The sequence below is a fragment of the Myotis daubentonii genome, chromosome 8 (genome assembly GCF_963259705.1).
Source record: "Myotis daubentonii chromosome 8, mMyoDau2.1, whole genome shotgun sequence".
Taxonomy (NCBI): Eukaryota; Metazoa; Chordata; class Mammalia; order Chiroptera; family Vespertilionidae; genus Myotis; species Myotis daubentonii.
The window spans coordinates 3,009,508-3,026,192 of record NC_081847.1 but is presented as its reverse complement, the minus strand read 5'-3'; the positions used below and the strand labels follow the sequence as shown (position 1 = coordinate 3,026,192).

Genomic DNA, 16,685 nt, shown 5'->3' with positions numbered 1-16,685 from the left:
TGCGCGCGCACGCCGAGCCAGCGCGTCACACGCAAGGCAGTATGAATATTCTTTGGAGCATGAACAAAAGTGCAAACACAGCCAAGGCAACAGCGCAGATGGGGGAGCTGCAGCCGCCTTTGGGCCCAGGCGGCCGAGCCGACGGGCGCAGTGGGGTCGGGCGCATCCAGGCAGGCGGCACCTCGGGCCAGCGGGTGTGAGATGGTGAGACCGCCTGCTCGGTGCCCTCTGTGGAGCGGGTCTGCGGACCGCAGGCGGGGGAGGAGGGGCGGGCCCGGCATCAGCGCCTGGAGGTCACCCAGGGCACAGGGACGACCTCAGCGACTCCCCGTCAACATGCATTAAGGCAACAACTTTATGAGACCCAGTCAGAGCTGGACGTGCAGCCCAGCCAGGTGTGCACACCTGCCCAGAGGCCCAGGACTAGGGCCGCCCTCCTGTCCTCACGTCCTAGTCAGCGTGTCACCCTCGCAAGTGTCCAAGACAAAAGACCACCCAACCCCTCCCAGCCCCACAGATGGCTCCAAAGGCTGTGAAGAGGGCCCTCTCCTCCCCAGGGCCTCCCTCCCCCCTTTACCCTGTGTCCTAAAGCCCCGCCCCCAGCAGAGCAGCCTTCTGGGTCAGCGGGCAGCCCCGCCGCTCAGGGCTCTGCCTCCTCCAGGGGCCACAGTGTCCTGCCCTGGGCTGCTGGCTCTCCCAGGCCCCTGAAAGGAGAGGCGCAGCCCTGATTGCACCACACTGCTTCCTGCAGGAAGCCCTCCTTGGTTGTTTCTGTTTTGTCCTTGGTGGGGGCCCAAGTGGAGGCTGCCGCTGGGGACAGCCACACAGGCTCCCCGGGCTCTGGAAGCAGGCAGCACTGCCGGGCCCCCAGCCTTCCTGCCTCACACCCACGTCAGTATATAAGGGGGGCGGCCTGGAGATCACCAAGGCAGGTCTGCGCCACCCCAGAGGGCAGCTGAGGATCATCTGTACATTATTTACAATTCGGGGCGAAAGTGAAATAGATACAAACACCAGTGTTTCTACAGAGGCCCCAGAGCACCAGCAGCAGCGCCTCTGGGCTTCAGAAAGCATGTGCAATGCCTCGCACAGACTTCTTTCCGAGAACAGCGGGTGGGGACCTGAATGTGGGGGCCACAGAGAGGATGACCCCTCTCCCATGTTCACATCTCAAATCCACGGCCAGGGGAGGGGACAGCCTAGTGAGGGAGAGGCGGGTTAATAAGTTAACACACTGGAGATGCGTGACGCTGCCTGGCTGGCGGCAGCTCTGGGCTCAGCCGTGGTGACTGGAGGCAGCTGGCCCCCGGAGCAGCCCTCGCAGCACGGGGTCCTGGAGCGGGACGGATGGTGTTGCTGAGCAGGCAAGTGTGGGGACAGGCCGGTGGGCAGGCCGGGAGGGAGCCCTCTGCCACCTGGCTGGTCCCTCCGTCCTCCCAGGTGGCCCAGCACGAGTGTGGCTTATGATTGCACAGGGACAGAGGAGGGAGACGGTAGGCCAACAAAGGGAGAGGGCAGCCCCCTGCTCGGTGGTGATGAGGCCAGGCCACTGACCAAGGGGCCCAAGGAGCCGGCCAGAGCCCCAGCATCACATCCGGACACCCCACAGGTGCCGGGCCCTCCCTGGCCCAGCCCAGGCTGTCCCTGGCCATTGGCCACCCAACCACTCTGGACAGCTACTGCCGTGCCAAGGGGAGGACAGCGTGGGGCCCTGCATGGCTCCAGGGCACCTTCTGCCACTTCTGCCCAGGGGCCCGGGTGGCAGAGCCACTGTGGCTCCCCGAGTCCCGAGTCCTCGTGCCAGAAAGCAGCCAGAGGCCAAGGGACTGCCCGGTCAGAATGCGATGTGTGCGTGTGTGCATGAGGGCACGCATGTGCATGGCTGTGTTCGTGTGCACCTGCGCATGTGTGTGAGGCATGCATGTGTGTGCGCATGTGCATTGTGTGAGGTGTATCACGTATGTATGCTTAAGTGGTGTGTGTGTGTGTGTGTGTGTGTGCATGGGTGTGCCCGTGCAATTTCTGAATGTGTGAGTGTGTGTGTGGTGTGTGTGCCCATGTGTGAGCCTGTGATTGAGCACAGGTGTGGGGTGTCAGCCACACTCCTGTCTTGGCACACGCACACCCAAGACAGTGCACAAGGCTTCTCCGAAGTGGGGCCCCACTGTGGGCGGGCACCGAGGGCACATGTGCTGTCAGCACTGAGCCTGGGGGCCCTGAGGAGGCTGTTCCCCACACAGAGCCGTGGCCCGAGCCCCACCTGCTGCCGCCTCAGAGACCCCCAGCCAGTGTGGGCTCACATGGGTGAGGAGACAGCCCAGCTCTCCCTGGACCCAGCGTTCGGGGCAGTCGCTACCTGGTGGCCTTAGCTGGGCTCAGCCCTGCACCCATGGGGTCACTGCCTCAGGGTGCCAGGTGCCAGGCTTGCGGTCCATCACCCCAAATGCCAGGTGCCCCGCACTGCCTGCTGGGGGCCCACCGCCGCCTTTGGGCTCCCGGCTCAAAGCTGCTGCTCCCCGGGCCAGGTGCCCACAAGAGTGGGGGCCCAGGGTGGGGACGGTGTCCTTTCTCTCAAGACACCAGCAGGCCACAGCCAAGGGACCAGCCGCAGAGACTAGCGGGCCGGGCGGGCGGCTCCAGCGGGGACAGAAGAGAACCTATAGCAAGCTGCCTTTGTCTAATGTCGCGTGGGGACTTGGACAGCTTTTGCCAGTGACTATACCCCCTTCCAGCCCTGGGTCCGGTCAGGGCTCCCGTGGGGACAGGTGAAGCAGCGCCCCTGCAAAGGGCAGCAGGAAGCCTGCTCACCACAGCCCCCAGCCCCAGTGTGGCACCCACCTGCCCAGCACCACTGCCCACAAGCAGGTCTCCGTGAATTTGCTGGCCGCAGCCTGCTGACCAGCACCCGGACAGGGCAGAGCACAGAGGACAAGGGGGTGCCCACCCCCCAGGTCTCCTGTGGCCGGGAAAGCCCCCAAGGACCTTCTGCCAGGAGCCTGTGGAGCACAGAGGTCCCCATGCTCCTGTGTGTCCTGAGGCCTCGCCCCTCCTCTCCGGCCAGGGCCCTGGACGCAGGGCTGGCTCCCACACAGGACACTCAGAGCACAGTGGATGGGCACGGGAGGCAAGGGGCATCCTCCCAGCCGTGCACATGGACACACCCTCAGGGGGACAGGCCTGTCCCGCACTGGGCACCCTCACTCTGGCCCTGCTCCCTGACTCCACACCTCCAGCCTCTGCCAGGGACCTGTCCTCTGCATCACCCACCCTCTCACACCTGGGCCGGCGGTCTACAGAGTGGGCACAGCAGCCCGGTGCCCATTGTTGGAAAAGGACTTTCGTTAACCTTCACCGTGAAGACTGAGGCGCCCCCACTGCCCGCCACCGCATCAGGCATGGGCACCGGAGGGTCCCGCCTTGAAACCTCAAGGCCAAGAGTCAGGGAAAAGCGGGTGGGGCCTCATTTCCGGGGCCCAGCCCAGCCCAGGTCACCAAAGGGGCCCTCGCCCGTGGTCGAGCGGGGCGGTGGCCCGCACGGGGTGCACAGGTCCGAGTCCGTGTCCGACTCGCCCTCGGCGATGTAGGGTCTGACTTTGGCACAGGGGGCCACCGCCGCGTAGCAGCTGTTGAGGCCGTCCAGGTTCTCCTTGGACTGGGAGATGCTGAAGCCGCTGAAGGAGCGCTCCAGCTCCTCGTGGTCCACGGACGGGATGGAGATGGACGTGTCGCTGTCTCGCAGCGCGCCCTCGGGGGGCCTGCTGGCTGGCGTGTCCTCGTGCCGCAGGAACTCCGTGCCAGCCCGGCTGCCCCCGTTGTAGGCAGACAGCGAGCGCTCATGGGTGGGAGGTGGCGGGATGCGCACCAGCGGGCCGTGGTCCCCCACGGGCGAGGCACCGTGGCCCTGGCGCGGATGGCCCTGAGGCTGCCACGAAGTAGAGGGTGGACACTGAGTGGAGGGCACAGCCGGGGGCGCTGAGAAATTCTTGTGGCCAATGGAGCTGGTGGAGCGGATGAGCTTGACGATGCAGCCACTGCGGTCCCCCTGATCGCGGCTGTCCTCGGGGCTGTGGTACGGCGGTGCCGGCTCGGGCTCCTTGGCCCCAAAGTATGCCTCAGTCTCTGAGGGTGGGATCCCCATGCGCTGCGTGTAGATGCTGACCAGGAAGTCCAGCTTCTTCTCCATGGACAGGACCTGCAAGAGGGGCTGCTGGCAGGCTGCTCCCTAAGGTGAGGAGACCCAGCTTTTCCCTGAAGAGGTGGGGGGACCTGGGTTGCTCCCTGCAGAAGTGGGGACAACCCGGGCTGCTCCCTGCAGAGGTGCAGAGGCAGAGGGAGGCAGACCCACCAGCAGCTCAGCCTCTGACCCCATTACTGTGTGTGGCCTCAGGGCTTCAGAGCGCTGGACCTGGGTGCTCCTGCTCATCTGGCTGCCCGCTGCCGCCGCGGGCCCACCCATCAGAGCAGTCGCCACAGAGGGACGCATGGCTCTCCTCCCTCCACGGCAGGAGCAGAGCCTGGTGGGAGTCCTGGTGTGTGTCCACAGGAGAGGGCTCTGGGGATGAGGCCCAGGTGACAGAGTCCACCCACAGGCCCGGTACGTGGTGTCGCTCGGTGGCCCCCACCCAGGCAAGGGAAGGGGCATCAATGGTGCTCCTGGTCCTGAGGGCCTGTGGCCAAGGAAGGGAACATGCCCTAGACTGGGGAGGGGCTCAGGGGGCATGCAGCACCCTAAGCTGTGATGGGCCCAGGCCCTTGGAAGCTCGAGGACCCCTCCCACAGCGTCCACCTAGGCTGACATCACGGCGGCTCTCCAGGCTCCGCTCACCTGCTTCTCCACCTTGCCCAGCCGGCCCATCATGCTGGGGTCCTCCGGCAGCTCCGCTTCGGCCGGGCCCTTGGTACGGTCCTTGTCTGTCATCGCCGGGCCCCGCCCCACAATCTGGTCCACTCTGCCAGGAAGAGACCCCGCGCCACAGCACAAGTTCAAGTGGTTGTGGTGGCCCATGACCCTCTCTTCCTGGGCTAGGCCACAGCCTCCAGATCCAGGTTCCAGGCCACACCCAGAGCTGACTGGGGGGCAGCAGGTGCCAGGACAGATGGATGCCGAGCACCTGTTCTCGCCTGGTTCTGGACTCCCAGGCCTGCTCCCTGCCCACCCCATCCCAGTGGGCCGGCACATTGGTGAGGAGGCACAGGAAGGTACTGGGGCCATCCACCCCTCAGCTCGGCCCCTTTGTGCTCTGTCCACCCCGGCACTGCCCCCACCTGAGCTTCCATCCTTCCTAATGTGCCGCTGAGCCCTCTGCCCAGCCAGTCCGATGGGGACAGTTAAACGTCTACGTGGGGACAACAAAGCAGGGAGGCGGGGACAGTGAGCTGGGGCTCCATGCACAGGACAGGGCGTGGGGACACAGACCAGCACAGAAACTGCCCAGGCACAATCAGAGAGGGGGTCTTTGTGTGCTTGCATGTGTGCATGTGTGCATGCACAGTGTACATTGTATGTCTATATGTGCATGTGTTTTGTGTATATTGTGCATTTGTGTGCACCATGTATGTGTACATTGCATCCAGTGTGTGCACATGTGTGTCTCATGTGTGCCTGTGTACAGGTGGGTACGTGTGTGTGCGTGCGTGTGCGCGCACACATGTGCAAGATGCAGAACACAGCTGAGCTTATCTCAAACAGGCCTTAATGAATGCCACAGGCGGAGAAGGCGCTTCCTTCAGGGAGGGCTTCTGTTTCCCACGCTGAGCAGGAAGGGCTCAGAAGGGGCCTTTTCGAATGGCGAGCGTGTGGACGCCACTCAGCATCAAGGGCCTCGCTGTCTGCAAGCCCTGGGGCAGCTGCTGCGAAACTGCCCGGCAAACAGCACTTGAGCCGGGATGCAGACGAGCCGGACAGCGACCCAGGCCGAGGCCTGCAGCCCCTGCCTCATCTCGGGCCTGGAGCCCCCAGCACAAAGCCCACTTCTCAAGTTTGGGGTGCAGGGACCTTGTGAGCTGGCTGGGGCCACAGCTGGGCTTCCTTCCTGACCACAGGACCACCCTGTCTGCCTCTGATGGGGGCACTTGGGGTGATTTTCTCTCTGTTGCAGGAAGCAGAAGGTTCAGGCTTGCGTCTGCCACGGTGCAGCCTCCGCATGCTCTCACGGGCTTCATGCTGGACGCATGCACCCAAGGACCAGCAGGGGGGAGGGCGGCGGGCGCCCTGGGCTCCAAGCACATGCCCGTGGAAATGGACAAGGAGAAGGGGCTCGTGGTGTTGCCACATGTGCATACAGGCCAGGCCCGGCTCAGCGCCTTCACCCCTGCCACATGATGACCACCCGCCTGGCCGGTCCCCTGGGAGCCTTGGCCGTGGGCTCGGCCTGCTGCTGGGGCTGAGGGAGGGTCCTCTGAGGATCCTGTGCACCCTGCCCCTGGGCCTCAGGCTGAGGAGGTGGCTTAGCCCCTGAGCCCCCACCTGCCAAGACTGTCCTCCTGCCCCTCCTCTGCATGGCTGAGCGCTCGGACTGCGGCCCGGGAGGCCTGGAGCTCCGAAGGCAGCAGGGCTTTCCCAGCTCTGGGCTCTCAACCTCCAGCTCCACCCCTGAAGCAACTCCCAGGATGGCGTGGGTCTCAGGTACCACATCCTTGGGGCCGGGGGACATGGTAGAGCGGGGAACCTAGAAAGTATTGTCTGGGGCTGCCCTGGGTCAGGCCGGCTCCCCTGAGAATGCCAGGTGGAGATGTCTGACACGCTGACCCTGGCCCCCAGGTGCCCTGGGCCCCTCTGCTCCCCAGCTGTCAGCACCGCCGGGGGCATCTCTCCTTACCCTCACATCCCTCCTCTGGGACCCCACTCTTCCTGACTGACCAGACTTGCTGGAGAAGGTGGACGGGCCACAGCCTCCTCTGCAGGGTCCCAGGGGTGCTGGAGGGCTCCGCCGTCTGCATTTGTTCCTAAAGGACCTGCATGTGCTAACTCACCGTCCATTCTGCCCATCAGCTGACGTCCTCCTCATAATGCTACCATGATGCTGACCCATGTTTATCCACAGGTTCAAGGCAAGAGTAGTGACGGGACTTGCTCAGATCCTCACAGGTCGACCCTGCAGGTGTGCGGGTGCTGGGGCCTGAGTCGCGCTGGGGGCTGGTCGGCAAGGACACCATGGTCCCCGGAGCCCTGAAGGTCCTCCCTGCACATCTGGGCACCCCAATCCTGGCCTCTGCCCCTGCCCAAGGAGCCCTGCCCCGGGAGGACGGCACACAGGGGTCCTTGGAAAGCTTCCCCGGGCCCTGCCGAGAGGAGCAGCCCCAACACAGCCACCCGGGCTCCGCAGAGGAATGCCTGCTCCCGGTCTGGCTGGTCAGTGACAGAGAAACGTCCCCTCCACCCTCGGAAGGGCAGTGCGGGTCTGCCGTCATGTGGCCTGGAGCGAAGGGGGCTGGCCATTCCACAGACACAGGCAGGAGAGGCTGGCGTCCTGACCTAGGCGAGTACTGGGGTGACTCTCTCGGAGGGGCCGTGGGTCCTTTGGTGGGGTACTTCTTGTGCCGGGGAGTTGAAGGGGGTGGGGGGCCCACAATCATATCTATCCTGGCGAGTAAACAAGAGAAGAGACACCAGCAGACGCGTCGTGAGCACCGCGAGGGCGGCGGGGCTTGCCGAAGCGGCAGACCTTCTCACAACTACGTCCACTGGCAACAACACAGTGGGCGCCGCGCGCACGTGATGCTCCCTGTTCAGTCGAGCACGACCCTGCGCGGCGTCTCGGCCGTGCCCGGCCTGCCGGCGGGCATGCACACGTGCAGGGCGAAGGCCAGCGGCCCCGCGCCAGCAGCGCCAGCAGTGCCAGCAGCGCCAGCTCTCACAGCTCTCGGACTGCTGGCCAGTGACCCACGCCCGGCTCCTTGGGGAGCACTTCATTTTCCCACAGAAAGGGAAGGAAAGGGGAGCTCAGGACAGAAGGACCTGGGAACACCACAGCTGCAGCGAGGGAGACCCAGACTGTTCTCTCACACGCACACCAATTGCTCACACGCGCACACGCACATGCACGCATGTTGCTCTCACACATGTTGCTCACATGCACGCACACTCACACAGACACGCATGCACACACAAATTGCTCATGTGCACACATGCACACATGTCTGCTTATGTGTACACAGACAGGTTCACACACTCATATGTACACTCACAGCCTGCTTATGCACACACAGGCATACATAGTCATATGCACACTACACATGTCTGTTTATAAACACAGGCAGACTCACACACTCATATACACTCACACAATCTGCTTATGCACACATGTGCACACTCAGTCATATGCATAATCACACGTGTTGCCCACACGTGCACACCGGACATGCTTGCACACGCTCACATGTGTTTTCACTCACATGCTCACACATTTCCCTCCATGTGCACAATTACACACACATTTGCTCACACTCACAACACAGGTTTAGTCGATGCTCTGGGAGGACTGGCCTCTTGGCCTGCGTCCAGGCAGAGGGAGGTGTCACTCCCTGACCTCTGCCCACAGGAGCCAGTGAAGGCCCAGCGAGACCCACCCCTGGCCCAGGAGCAGGACAGGGAGGCCCCCAGAGCGGCATGCACCAGCTTTCCAGAATGAGGACTCGATCCCTCCCCGGGGGCTAGGAGCAGGGCTACCCTCCAGGACTGTCCCCCGACCACTCAGACCCTCCCAGCTGGGGCCCAGGCTTCCCCCGTGGAGCAGCCTTGTTTCAGGAGCCGTGGGCGGGGCGGGGCCTCTGACAGGCGGGAGCATGTGACCCACCTCAGGAGACACCCACGACAATAGCTGTGACCTGTTCACAAACACCACAAACACGTGTGTACACAGCTCATTTATATGTGGAGGGGGGGTGCCTATGAGCACACCTGTACTGGCAGTGCATTTGTGTGTGTGTAATTATGTGGTACATGCATGTGGTATCAGGCTAAGAGCATGTGTGTGTGTGTGTACATGTGTACTACCGTGTGTGTGTATGTGGTGATGGACATGGGCCTTTGTGTACACTGTGTGCTCATCTGTGTTGTGTGTGCCTCGGGCCCTTGCTCATGCCTATATACATGTATGTACAGGTACCTTTTAGGGTGAGCAAGCCAGTTCTCACACACGTGGGCTTGGAGATAGCAGTGTGTGCCCTGCCACTGTACACCACAGACATGCATCCAGCCCCACTTACTGCCCAGGAGGTGAGAAGACCCATGGGGTGGGGCGGGGGGACAAGGCCCTCTGTCCTGGCAGAAGAGGTGCCAAGGTGCATAAGTGACACTGGATGGGTCTGTGCATGCCCACAGCTTCACCTCTCAACACACACGCACGTGTGCACATGATGACATATGGCACACTGGACACACGCACACACATGCATGCACCCATATACATGCACACAGAGACCTATACCGTGCACCCACACACATGTGCATTCACACATGCATGCTTCCCATCACAGAGCAGGAAGGAGGGAAGAAAAAAGAGAGACGAGAGGCGTTAAAAACAAGCATGAAGGAAAGTCTGTGTGGGGTGAGAGGAAGGGCCCAGAGGTGGCAGCAAGCAGGTCTGGCCACTGTGCCCGCCTCAGCCCTGTCCCCTGCCCCCCTTGGTGGAGAGCATGGCAGCCCTCCACAGGACCCATCTCCCCACCTCATGGCGTGTCAGCCTGGCCCAGGAGGACCGGCCTCCGCGCCAGGGCTCAGGGGCGGCTCTTGCCTGGACTGCAGGTTTTTGATGCGGGACAGCATGTCCAGGTGGCCGGCCGAGTACTGCTCGATCACGTCCATCACGTCGTAGGGCCGCAAGCTCTCCTTGAACTTCCGCTTGGACACCAGGAACCTCATGACACTGAGGGTTGGGCAGGGCCGTGAGCCCAGGGCAGAGCCACCTCAGGACACTCTCCAAGCAGGGCCAGCGCCAGCGTCCACTTCCTGGGCCCCCCCAGCATCTCCGAGAATGTGCACTGGACAACTTGTCCCTATTATCTGGGCCACCCACCCACCAAAGACACCAGCCGCTCCTGGTCCCAGCTGTTCAGACAGACCCGCATCCACCAGAGAACCCCCTGGGAGGGGCTGTTCACTAACATCCAGGTGATGGGCAAGGAACCCTGTGACACGAGGGGCCTTCTGAGCCACAAGGAGCTGGGACTAAAGGGGTGTCGGCCAGTGTCCCCCCCGAGCGCGTGCCCTCACACAAGCCCCCCAAATCCCTGCATTCCAGGGACAGTGACTGCCCTTCAGGACCCTGTGAGGGGGGCGTCCTCACCCCAGACACGCAGGGTCACTCACCATACGGCCCGGATGCTGACTTTGAGGCCCGGGGTCAGGTCCTCGGTCACAAACTCGCAGTTACAGCTCTTGTTGTCATCCACGATGTCCTCCCCGGGGAGACTTGCTTCTGGGTGGAAGGGGACATGGCCCATGAGGAGACGAGTCCCTTGGCGCCATGGCGCCCCTCGTCAGGGAACCCCTCAGGCATGTCGGGCCCACATGCTCTAGATTCCACCTGTTCTTTCTCAGCAGCTTTGCTGGCCTTGGCCTGCGGGGGTGCGAGGTGCGGATTGCAGGGGCATCACTGTGAGTGGACGGACGGGGGCCAGAGTGGGGCGTGTCCACACCCAGTAACGGCGGAACACCGCTCAGCACGAAAAGGAACGTGCGCCACGGAGGAGCCCAGAGAGCACCCCATGAGCTCAGCCGGGCGCCCAACACAGAAGCCGCACGGCCCGCCTGCGCGACACGTCCAGGACACCTCCTGAGAGGAAAGCCGCTGGCGTGGCCGGGGGCTGGGAGGCTGCTAAGGGGGCTCCTTTGGGGAGAGGAAATGGCTTGGAGCTAGAGAGTAGACATGCCAAATGCCCCTGAACGGTTCACTTTAAAATGGCTAATTTTACGGGACGTGAATTTCACCTCAATAAAAGCAACGGATGAAGTGGGCCTGCACTTGGGGGTGAGCCCTGGAAGCGGCCAGGCCACAGCGGTGGCAGACCTGACCCACCTTCCGAGTTCTGCCGAGACGCGGCGCCCTTGACCCGGAAGGCCTGCCGCGCACGGCTGCGGTCCCCGAAGCTCCAGCTCTTGGGCACTTTGCTCGGACTGTCCTCCAGGCTCTGGTCGGCGCTGGGCGACCGCCTGACAGGCTGGGCTTGTGGGGACCCCTTCCCCTTGGCAGCCACACCTCGGGGGCTGGAGAAGACACGGTCTTTCAAACTGACCTTCTGGCTGCTCCCAGGACGGACACACAGAAAGAGAGCAGGAGTCACTCCGGACAGCACGCTGGACCCGTCAGCTGCTCTTAGCCAGCATCTTCCCACATGGCGAGCAGCTGCAGCCCAGCCCCAGAGAAATGCCCGCTGGGCCGCTGGCCTGGCCTGGAGCCCGGGGTTCAGAGGTCACCAGGTCAGTTCCACCATGGGGTCCTGGGCTGGCTCAGGGACTGGTCAGGGAACTCGTGCATCACTTTGCCTACCACCAAAAGGGGCCCAGCCCTGTCCACACTGTCCAGTCAGGCCTCCCTCTCCACGGTGACACCCACAGCAGAACGAGTCCCCAAATGCCCAGCACCAGCGGCTCCTCCCTGGGCATCAGTGTGGGCACCTGACCACCGCAGGCTCCCTGTCTCGCCTCCACACTCTACAACTGCCCCAGAGTCAGGAGGGGTAAGCTCTGCAGCCCGGGGAGCAGGGTGAGGGCATGACACAAGAAGCATCCTGGGGAGGTCCCTGTCCACCTCCCCTCTGCCCGGAGCCGCCCAGGCTCCACCCCTACCCCCAGGGCGCATGGGAGCTGACGGTCCGCTCCTGGAGGAAGAGTAGGTGGGTATGCTCTGCGGCCACTTGGCTGTCCTGAGCCCTGGCAGGGTGGGGTGGCCAGGGCTGGCCAGCCACAGCCCCGCGGGCCTCCCTGTCCACACATCTAGTAACTGTGGAGATGGGTCTGACACTGAGTGTGCCTGGCTCCCATACCCTCTGGGCAGCAGCCAGGAGTCGGGCGGCCACTGGGCAGTCCCTTCATGTGCTCGAGAAGACAGCAGGCTCTGTGAACTGGGCCCCTTGCTGCCCCTGCTGGCTTATGACAAACCTGCCCAGGGGTTCCTGTGGGAACGGCCACACCTGCTAACCTCAGACATCGCCAGCCCCCCGTGCTACCCCGGGTAGCCACCTCCCTCGGCCCCAACCAGAACGCACAGCCTGGACACACCGTCTGGCGGCGCAGTGATGACCGGCCATGGAGAGGCAGCCCACCACCGGCCCACCTGGCCTGGCTGGCACCTTCCTTGCCCCGGCCCGCAGACCGTGCACTAGGTCAGGGGCTCTGCAGAACAGAACTGCGCAGATGGCCCCAAGGTGTGGAGCCCACTGTGGGCAGCCCCCACCCCCGGAGCCCCTGTGAGCACAAGGCCAGGCGTCAGCTTGCACAGGACACTGGTTCCGAGCTGGTGACCACTGAGGGCAGGCAAGGCCTGAAAGGGCAGGTGGGGACTGAGGCAGCATGGGGCCTCTGGACAAATGACCTCTTCTGTGTTCCTGTCCCAACAAAGGCCACCAGCTGGTCCAGGGAGACCCTGAGCAGTGTGGTCCCGCCCAGCCAGGAGAGCTGGGGACCCTGGCAGGACCTACGGCCCAGGCAGCACACAGCGGCCCAGGAACTCAGCCCCATGAGGACGGAGCCACAGGAAGGAGCCTGCCCTGGCCCCGCCTGGCCCCACCGTGCACCTGCTTAGACCAGGAAGGGTCCCCTGCTGGAAGGTGTCACAGGGTGGACACCGGGACCTCCACAGTTGTTGAGGCTCAGTGCACCCAGCCACTTGCATCCCACCGCAGCCACCCGGACCTGCCCCAACTCCAGATGCCCAAACGCCGGTCCTCCCTCCCTCACCTCGCAAGCCAAGGACAGAGTCAGCCCACGGGAGGGGCTGAGGCCCTGGCTCTTACATAGGGCTGGGGGCACATTCAGGAGGACCTGGGAGAGAACACCGAGGCCCAGCTCCCCTTCCTGCCTGCCATGCCCAGGGCGAAATTCTCAATATGTGGGGCCAGCTGCAAATTGGGATGGGGCGGGTAAGAGGTCTGCACGGGGGGCCACCCAGTGGTGGGAGAGCTGCCGGGCATGGCTGGGCCCGATGCCCAGGATGAAATGACATTCCTGAGGCTTGTGCACAGCAGGACGGCACCTGGCCTGGCCTCCTGGCCCTTCTATCCCCATGCTGCCTGACCACAGTCCCTGACCTGAGGGAGCAGCCTGTGGCTAGATGCACCATGGACACAGCTCTGGACAAGCAGGACCGCCTCTGCCCAGCCCAGATCTCTCCTCCTGGGGCTACAAGTCATCCCACAAGCGCCCACATCTGTGAACACACAGGCAGCATGGACAGGTGGGGGACCCTCTGAGCCCCTCAGGGTGGAGCAGGGTTTGGAGCATGCACGGGTGCAGAGTGCAGAGGTGCAAGCATGCGGCCGCCTGGGCCCTGATCCTGCTGCACGGCCCCTCCCGACGCCTACCCCTCGGCACTGACCACATGCACAGGACACGTGAGTAGCTGCCCACACTTGCAGGGCTGCCCCGGTCAGGGCAGGAGGCGGGCAGGAGGGAAATGGGTGGGTGCACTCTGAGCAAGCAGAAAGACAGACAGTTCTGCACCCACCCCTGACAGCGGACAGAGGAGCACACGGTGCCGTCGAGGTGCTCATGGTGTCACGGGGTGCGCCTCTCCGCCGGCCCGTTCCAGTCTGCCCTCAACCAGGCCTGTACGTGGGAAGGGGAGCTGTGGGCCTCTGGCTTTCTGGTGTGTTTGGTGTGTGAGCACCACGGGAGCCGGCCACACACAGGATGGAGCTGCCCCGGCAGGCAGCGAGGTGGCGGATGAGGGGGAGCTGACCCAGGTGCCTAGTAGAGGTGCTAGACTGGCCCTGGAGAGAGGCTTCTGGAGCAGTCAGGGTCCCAGGGCCAGCGCCCTTTCTGGGTCCTCAAGCCCCTGGCCGGCCCCTCCTGCTGGGAGCAGGGCTCCTTTGCTTAAGGAGAAGAGTTTGGGAATCAGAGGGCGGAGGGCGCCCAGCGCTGCCCCACACGGGCTGTGGGCCTAGCTGCCAATCAGAATTGGGGGAGCCGGGGCCTCTCCGGCTCATCTAGAACTTCTAATAAGCAGTGTTTGGAGCGGAAGAGCCGTGCAGCAGGGCGTCCGTGCCATGCGTCCGTGGTACCTAGAGTGTCCAGGGCAGCATCCACACAGGCCCTCTCTGCACGTTCTGCCTTTACTGGAAATGAGGAGAGCACAGTTAGTCCCCTGGGCAGGGAGCCTGGGCTGGGCGAGCGGGCAGGTAAACTGAGGCACCATGACCACCCTGGGGTAGCTCTGGGCTCAGGGTCCACCAGCCACAGAGCTTGTGTCTGAGCAAGGGCCTTGCGGAGGCCGCACATCAAGAATTCCGCCGGCCTGGGAAAGAAACAGTCCCGTTTTGGGAGAAAAGATAAAATTCCCTGTTTTTCCCTCCCAAAATGCCTGTTCCTTCTAGAGTCAGAGCTTGGGGTCACGTCTTTTTAAAAGATGTATTATTTTTTGCTACATTCATGCGAATAAAAAAATAATACATGGGCTAAGACTTTGCAAAAGGCTTGCACTAGATGGACAGGATTCTGGAAAGCACACGTTTAGGGAGGAAAACGTGCAGTTTGGTTTCACAAACCAATCGTGAGGTGTGGCTGAGCCAAGCCAGCTGCCCAGTCAGAGGCTCAGGAGGGAGGGGGGTGGGGGCCAAAGTCGGTGGACCTGCCAGGCCAGGGAGGGGGTGCCTGGGGGTGTCCCCCAACGGTCAGCACCCTAGGACCTCCCGAGAGGGGACTTATCTCTGCACCAGAACACGCAAGGAAGCAAGAAACAAGAACTACAAGAAACCCCTGGCTTTCCTGGGGCCTCTCCCTCTTTCTCCACCTTTGAAGCTGTTGCTCCTGAGACAGCAGGTCTCACACTGTGCACCTGAGGAACCCAGACGCACCTGCTGGCCTCAGCTCCCGGAGGAGGGCTCAGCATCCACACACACATTCGTTGAAACATCGGTGGCACCTGCTGGTGTCCAGACACCTCTCTCCACTCCCACATAAAGGAACCACGTGATGACCTCCGAGCCAGCCAGCCCAGGGTCCTCGAAGCCCTCCCCTGGCCCCCCATGCTCCCCCAAGAAGAACCTGTGCCCCGCGAGCCTCCTCCTGTGGGACCTGTCCTGTCGTCTGGGTGAAGCACAGGACCCGCCAGGAGACTTAGTCCCGGCGGGAGGGAGCTGGGGCCCAGCTGCCCGGCAAGTGGTCTCACACGGGGCAAACCTCCCGTGACTCCGTATTCCCAGGACCCAGACCCCCGCCTGGCAGCTCCGGCTGCTCACAGAAGCCCCTCAAATTTGGGGCAAACATTCTCTCCCAGGGCACCCTCCATGTCAGCCACAAGTCCACCAGAGCCTGCTGTGCCCCCGGGGTCCGAGGCCTGCACATGCAGCTCCACCTTCAGGCTGCCCCTGGGAAAGAGAGCGACGGGGTGGCTCGGCTCCCGGACCGTGAAGGGTCCCGGTTTGCTGCTGCGAACCTCCCACTCAGTCGCCTGCCCTGGAAGCATTTCCCAGGGCCCCTCAGCCCCCCGCACGACGGCTCCCACTGCGGTCTGACGGCCAGCCCACACCCGGCTCCAGAGCACTGGGGGCAGGGCCGGCTGCTCACTGTATTCATGTCAGTGGGAACCTAAACAGCCACACGTGGCCGTGGCTCCTGTGTGGGGCAGTGCAGCCTCGGAGCCTGACGGAGCTGAGGACCGTGGGCTACTGGCACCCCAACCCTGAGCCTGGGGCGTCAAGGACTCCCGACTCTGCCTGTCCCCTCTGGGCTCCAGGCTGGCACTGGTGTTCCTGCCTCCTTCAGCCAACCCGGGCGTCACCTGTCTTAGAGCTTCGGCTTCAAGTCCAGGGAGGCCAGGCCCAGGAGGGAGGAAGACCCATCACAGACACTCACCAAGACCGACTGGACAGACACGCCTGTGACAAGGAGGGACGCACATGGACAAGGGGCAAAGCGGTGGGAGCAGGGGTCTCCTCCAGGGACAGAGTGGGGGCGGGGGCAGTCAGAAATGGGAAGGGTCAGAGGGTGGGTCAGGGACACGCCCAGAGCAGCACAGCCCGAGACCCCTGGCTGCCCCGGCCCCCAGCTCCAGCCCTAGTGCAGACGGCCTTGGTCTGACGCCACCACAGCCGTGATGTGTGCCCACCATGAGCCCGGCTCACGGGAGCTGAGCAAGGGTCCTTGCGTCCACCCATCCCCCTGCACTTACGGAACAGGACCGCTCCCGGCAGCCCACGGACACCCTGGGGACAAGTGCAGTGCAGAACGATTTCCTACACACCTACCATGGTGCTAAAAAGGGGGTGGCTGCCCCAGGGGAGGGGCAGAAATGCGCCAGCCATTACCTGGCTGATAGGTGTGCCTTCCAAGTGAGGCAAAGTCCTTGGTTCCCAGGAGGAGGCGGGGCCCGGCTGGCCCCGGGGGAAGCTGCTGGGCCAGGGGCAGGCAGGGACACAGGACACACGGGAGGACGGAGGACTGGTGAGGGGCAGGGAGCATAGCACAGAGCCCGGAGGCGCCCGTGTGTCCTCACCTTGAGTCCTGCTTTCAGGGCCAGCACCTCATC

General features: G+C 63.4%; 1 protein-coding gene across 4 annotated transcripts in view; it reads right to left on the bottom strand.

Annotated features, from left to right (window-relative positions):
- Nucleotides 1-569: 569 nt before the first annotated feature.
- Nucleotides 570-16,685, bottom strand: part of KCNQ2 (potassium voltage-gated channel subfamily Q member 2) — a 54,192-nt gene continuing 38,076 nt past the window's right edge. The window contains exons 12-18 of one of the 4 annotated variants that reach the window (XM_059705049.1): nt 14,221-14,274; nt 11,019-11,242; nt 10,310-10,418; nt 9,735-9,866; nt 7,475-7,582; nt 4,826-4,949; nt 570-4,192 (exon numbers count right to left, since the gene is read on the bottom strand). In XM_059705049.1, coding sequence (XP_059561032.1) covers nt 3,461-4,192; nt 4,826-4,949; nt 7,475-7,582; nt 9,735-9,866; nt 10,310-10,418; nt 11,019-11,242; nt 14,221-14,274 — 1,483 coding nt within the window. In that variant the 3' untranslated portion in view covers nt 570-3,460. The remainder of the gene's footprint in view (nt 4,193-4,825; nt 4,950-7,474; nt 7,583-9,734; nt 9,867-10,309; nt 10,419-11,018; nt 11,243-14,220; nt 14,275-16,685) is intronic. The other 3 variants (XM_059705050.1, XM_059705052.1, XM_059705051.1) reach the window with 3 other exon arrangements.